The sequence below is a fragment of the Monomorium pharaonis genome, chromosome 3 (assembly GCF_013373865.1).
Source record: "Monomorium pharaonis isolate MP-MQ-018 chromosome 3, ASM1337386v2, whole genome shotgun sequence".
Lineage (NCBI taxonomy): Eukaryota > Metazoa > Arthropoda > Insecta > Hymenoptera > Formicidae > Monomorium > Monomorium pharaonis.
The window spans coordinates 32069412-32075635 of NC_050469.1; the positions used below are offsets into that span (position 1 = coordinate 32069412).

Below are 6224 nucleotides of genomic sequence, written 5' to 3' on the forward strand. Positions count from 1 at the left end.
AGTTGCGCATTTAGACGTATAATATGGTTTCAGAAACATGGCGGAATAATATATATTTGTCTTGAGAAGACAAGAGGATGCATTTTAACGTTAACATAAGCATCTTATTCTGAATAATTTGCGCTATATGGGAATGTGAATATATTGAATCAAATAACAACTGTGCAATGTTTATCACGGTAATTTACACTTACATATCGTAACAGTATTTTTATACTGTTTATTTATTATTAATTTAGTATTATTAACCGAAATTTATTCTACATTAACCTACATCAAAATAATTATAATATAGTTATAAAATAATATAATTGGGGCTTTATAAAAATAATTTAAATAGTTTGCATTTTTTATAAATTTAGAGTATAATTTAATTTAAATATATTATTTTATACTATTTTGTAATAAATTTTAAGTTTAAAGATTAATTTATAACTAAAATTGAAAACATTACAAATCAATGATTGTAAAGGAAAAGTATATTGTCATAATATGAAATTATGATTAATAAAGCCGTCTATTACGTTATTAATTAGTTTATTTTATAATAGATCACTATACATATATGTATATATCAAACCTCAATAATATGCATTTGACAAATCCAAATTAACACTTGCGATGAACGCAGCATTCGAACATATTTACATAATTTACAACAGTATGTTATATACTTATTGTGACATTGAAAGTGTAATAAATGCATCCTCGTCTTTTGAAAACATACACAATTTCTCTGTAAATCGTATACATTATATGTGAAATAGAATGTAATAAGCACAAGGCGAATGCCAAGCAGTAAGATTATTTCACATAATATTTAACTGTGTCAGTGAATAAGAAATAAATCTTATTAAAACAAACATTTTTCTCTTCCGTATTGTCTCTCCTGCATTTTTATTTATATAAATCCTAGATATAACGAAACATAGGGCAAAATAAACGTAGAAGTAACTTTACAAGTTAGATTTAAAATCTGTTATACATATTATTTATTTTATTGTAGCTTGCAAACAAAGATGAACAGATTAAGATCTGTATAAAACTTACACAAAAACTTACTATTTGTTAACACAATATGACATAATTATACAAATATTTGTTATTGTACTTTACATTTATTTATATTAGAATAATAAGACGATAATTTTTTTCGATTACAGACATTAATTAACATAATGCATTATTAATGACAGACATAATACATATACAGACAATATACAATATCTCTTTTTATCACTTGTTCTGTGTATCAACATAGCGAACAGAAAATTTTATTGTGAAAAATCAATAAGTAAAAAAAAAATATATATATATATATATATATGACATATTTCTTTATATGCATTATAAATGTGAGTTTCTTAATTTTACATACTCTAATTTTCTATGGCTAAGAAATTTCTACATTATACAATATGGTATCGCGCAAAGATTGTTTTTCCAGGAGTATAAGTATATATCTTTGTACATTAGTAGAATTGATACGTTGATTGAAGATATAACAGTATCTCATTAAAGACAGCTGAAGAATTTTATAATGCATTTTTAAAGAAAAAAATATTGTAAGGTCCATAAAACAATATCTATATGTGAATAAGAAAACATTGCGAATCAGAAAAATCTTTGATTTGGATGAATTTTTATGGATATATATTTATAGATTTAGTACATGATTAATGTTCTGTTGTCCTGTCATTTATATCTTTAGAAATAATACTTTTTTATATATGCTATTTAATCTTGAGGATAAAAGAGCGTTTCACTTTTTTACATGTAATTTAAACTACAAAAAACATTTAGAATTAAAGTTCAATGTTAAATTATGGGTTACAAAGTGGCATAAATAAAAAATTGTATGAAAAAGTTTTTTAATTTATCTTTTTAATCCTTTCACGCTTCTGGGACATATATGTCCCACTTGAAAAAAAATTACAACTTTTTCAAATATTAATATTTTGATATATTTTTTGTCTCCCAACTGTTAATAAAAAATGAAAAATCATATCAGTTAATAAATATTTCTTTTTAAAAAAGGGTACTAATATCCATATTTGTACTAATTCTTCATTTCCCAGGGGTGTGAAAGGGTTAATTTAAATCGAGAAAGAGAAAGGCCATATACAATCATAGCAAAATCTTAATACTGAAATAATTCGTGCGTGATTTTTAAATATATTTTCTAATTCTCCAAAATTTTTAATTTTTTTTGTTAAAAAATTAATTTTTAAAAAATAATTTAATAAAAAAATTTTAATTAAAAAATTAATCTTTGTAGTTTAAGTTACACGCGAAAAAATAAAAGGTGTATTTATATATTGAAGCACTCTATATACTCATGAAGGTTTATTCAAATCGAAAATTTTACTATTTTTTTGTAATATTGGGTAATATTGAATATCAAGTAGCACAGTACCAAAATAATGAATAAAAAAATGTTGCCCAATTGGAATAAATATACAATATTTCGAAAATAACAAACATAAAATTTAAATTTTGCAAACAAATTCGGTTAGATTTAATATCTCTTATATTTTACAGCTATAATCTGTTATATGCATTATTCTAATATAATTAAAATCTGTTTTGTTCATCTTAAATTGCACATTCGTCATTTTTCTCTCATCGGATTTGTATATAATGTAGATACAAAATAATACCCTCTTTAAAATTCAAAATTTATGATTTGTATTTTCTTATTTTATGCAATTATATATTTTTGTTCGTCATGCGTTAACATTTGAAGTTTTATATTCTTGTATTTTAACAGGTAAAACATATATCTTTAATAATCGAAAATTAAAAACAAATCATTAATATGATTATTATTTTGATTATTTTGTCATCTTTAGAGATTGAGTAGAAACCTTTGCAGAGATACTGTACAAAACTCCTGAAATATCAGGATTACACAAATAGATACTTCGGATGCTGTCAGATATTTTATATATTCCTATAATATAAATATATGTATGTGTATGTGTGTATGTGCGCGTATTCACGCATGTGTGCGTAGACATATACATACATACATTTCTTTTCGATTATCTCAACATTATTGCGCTTGCCCAGAAAATTTTACATTTAAAATACTACTTTCTTGCAAATTGTTTAAATAATGAATCAGCAAGAAAAAATTTAATTTGATTTTACATAGTTTCTTATTTAAATTGATTCAATTAACATCGCCTATACAGAATGATCCTTAATATTCTCAGACTTCAAGGAATGATTCCTTGCATTAAGAAAACTTCATATGAGAATTATATGAAAAAAAACTATTTCAAAGATACAAGATGATATAATTAAAAGAAAAACATCTTTTTTCTCGACCATGGTTTATCCTACCAAAAATAACAGATTTTTTGGTGTCAATTTATCCCATTTACATCATATACAAATTTCAAAATTGAAAAAATCGATTGCATACAAGTTTTATAAAGAAAAAGTAGTCAATTATCTTTAATTTCCCTTCTGATAGAATAAAAATATACTGTACGGCCGCATAAGATAAACCTTCGTGTCTATGAAAGACAACAATTCATTAAAATAACTTATATTGTTTTCAAAATCTTTAGAAAAAAAATTTTTACTTCAACTTTAACGTCTTCTATCTTTAAAACTAAACCGTTTCGGACATGTAAACGTTTATTTCTTTATGAAATGCAGAATAATTCTTAATTATTCTAAAAGATTTGAAGGGATGATTTTTCACATACATTTAAAACGAAACTTTATGTGAATGGTCATGTACCTTTTAGAATATTTAAAAATCACTCAGCATAACATTATGTAAAGAAATGCTCTTTTGTGTCCCATTGACAATTTTTTCTTCTTTCGTATCTTTGACATTTTGTTCCCTCAAAAATGGACATTGATATTGGCATAATTTTCAAGCTTCTTTAATAGAAGTCAGAATATTGTCTGAAACGAGCAATGCATAAACATATGCAAACATGAAAGTATCATGGAAATACGTAGGAAATGCAGAGTTTGTTCTGTAAGGAACAAACTTCTAGAATGTATTTCAGAGATCACTCTAAGCAAAAAAATTTAGCTTTATTGTAAAGTAGGCTCAGATATCGAGATATGAGTAATGTAAAAAATACCAAGACATTTATAATTTGTAGATACATTCTTTTATTTTATATTTTTCAAGTAAAAATTTTTTTTTTCTTTTAATCATATTATTCGTTCAAAATGTGTCCTTGTGTTTGCTTGTAGTTGGGCAAACATGTAGTTGGACAATCTACAGGACTATCTTTTCTATTTTTTTATTTAAAAATTTTTGAATAAATAATGTGATAAGGAAATAATATATTCACTTTGCAAAATTATAAAATAAAATTAATCCACTAAAAGTTATAAATATTTGACTTTTCACCTTGTAACTTCGCAATGTTAATAAAATTATTTATATCTCGAGTCTTGATCTACAGTGTAGATTTAAATCTTTTTGCTTAAAACTTTTTAAATCTCTAGAAGACATCTCAAAAGTTTATCATTTCCTTGTGGAACATTCTGGATAATGTCATGTTATTTTTACTCTTCTGTCCCTTCTGTCACACATTTCACACTTACTGACTACTGATTTAAGTAAAATGAAAAGTTATATGAGAATCATCTGGCGATCCTGGCGAATAATGACGCATTGAGTGAAAGAATATATTATTATTTTCCATTGCACATGTCAACAGGGGGGCAGGCTGGACGTTGGGACTGTGTCTACGGTCGTCGCAGAGGAGGACGCCACTGCGGCTGCCTTGTTGTCGGTGTTCAATCTCCGCCTGGTGAACATGATTTGTTCCATTAACTCGTGATGCGCCTCTAATCGTTCAATACAGTGTAAACATGCAGTCTTTGGCAGCGGGTCATTCATGTTTACCTGTAAAAATGTAGATATAGAGCTGTGCCTTATTGGAAGATGCTTTCTTAAATTACCAAATTATACAAACATAGAAAAATTAATATAGAAAACATAAATACACTCCTACAAAATAAAACACAGCAGATGGCCCAAATCAAGAATTTGTAAATCAAGGAAGTGAAGGTGGAGTAAATTTTTGAGAAGACATGAGATACCTATATCCCTTTTTTTAAATTAGGTATCGCCAGAGTCATCCAAAGTGCGAGAGGGAGAGAGAGAGAGAGAGAGAGAGAGAGAGAGAGAGAGAGAGAGAGAGAGAGAGAAAGAGATCGTGGAATGATCGATCTTGTCTCTCGCACCGGGAAATGCATCAGTCTAAAGACGCCGTCTCGCAAACACGAATAGGTTGCGTCAAATTACCGTGATCGGCAGGTAGGTGTTTATCTTCTCGGCGAGCTTCATCCTCTCGCCCTCCTCCCCGTAAATGTGGATTACAAAGCGGTTCATCTTGCTGCAGAGCCTGCATATGAACCCCGTGATCACGGCCTTGTCCGTGCTGCCCATCTCTCTGCAGCTCTTCGCTGACTTCGATGACGGCTCCGATGATCTTTCACACGTCTGCCGCTTTCGCGTACAGTCTAGCCTCTGCTCTGCTCTGCTCGACACCGCTCGACACCGTTGACAGAGCGACTCCTGGCGACCGTAGTTACAGCGAGGAAGAGTGACAGAAAGAGAGAGAGAGAGAGAGAGAGAGAGAGAGAGAGAGAGAGAGAGAGAGAGAGAGAGAGTGCGTTGGACGTGTTCACTTTTTTACTTGGAGATCTCTTTCGGAGTTTGTTTATTGCAGACTCCGCCGAACGACAGCGCGCTCCGAACGATACCTCCCGCAGTACCGTACGCACCGTTTATCCGGACCCCCCGACCCTCCGGCTGTCGCAGAGCCCACGCGATGTTCACTACTTCCATTCACAGGAAAAAAAAACAAAAGAATCTAATTAAGTTCATTTATATCCTCAGATATATCATTTAATTATCCGTTTCATATTCAGCGAACAAGGATAAAAGAATACATTGCTCTAGAATATTAAATCTCAATTAAGCTTATCTTTTTTCCATACAATATATATATATTATACTTTACCATTTTCTCTAACACAGTTTTCACATTTTATCTGCGATTTTTGTGGCCAGGCAATATATTTGATACCTTAATTCTTAATTTTATTATTAGATAATATTAATTAATTTTTTTACTTTTATTATAATTTATGTAGGCAATATGATTTATATATTTTATGTACATAATATTATATATATATATATATTTTTTTTACACGAATGTTATTTGTTGTCAAAT

The 6224-nt window shown here is 28.7% G+C and overlaps 1 protein-coding gene across 1 annotated transcript; it reads right to left on the bottom strand.

Annotated features, from left to right (window-relative positions):
* Positions 1-520: 520 nt before the first annotated feature.
* LOC105832539 lies at positions 521-6089 on the bottom strand. Its single transcript, XM_012673601.3, has 2 exons — positions 5288-6089; positions 521-4885 (listed from the first exon to the last, which is right to left on the bottom strand). The coding sequence occupies exons 1-2, from the start codon at positions 5429-5431 to the stop codon at positions 4691-4693; spliced, it is 339 nt and encodes a 112-aa protein (XP_012529055.1). The 5' UTR covers positions 5432-6089; the 3' UTR covers positions 521-4690.
* Positions 6090-6224: the final 135 nt, after the last annotated feature.

Excerpts from the sequence above, each read along its gene's own strand:
- LOC105832539 (XM_012673601.3), bottom strand. The coding sequence starts at position 5,431 with ATGGGCAGCACGGACAAGGCCGTGATCACGGGGTTCATATGCAGGCTC. Across the intron at positions 4,886-5,287 it reads ACACCTACCTGCCGATCACG|GTAAACATGAATGACCCGCT; the intron begins GTAATTTGACGC and ends ACATTTTTACAG.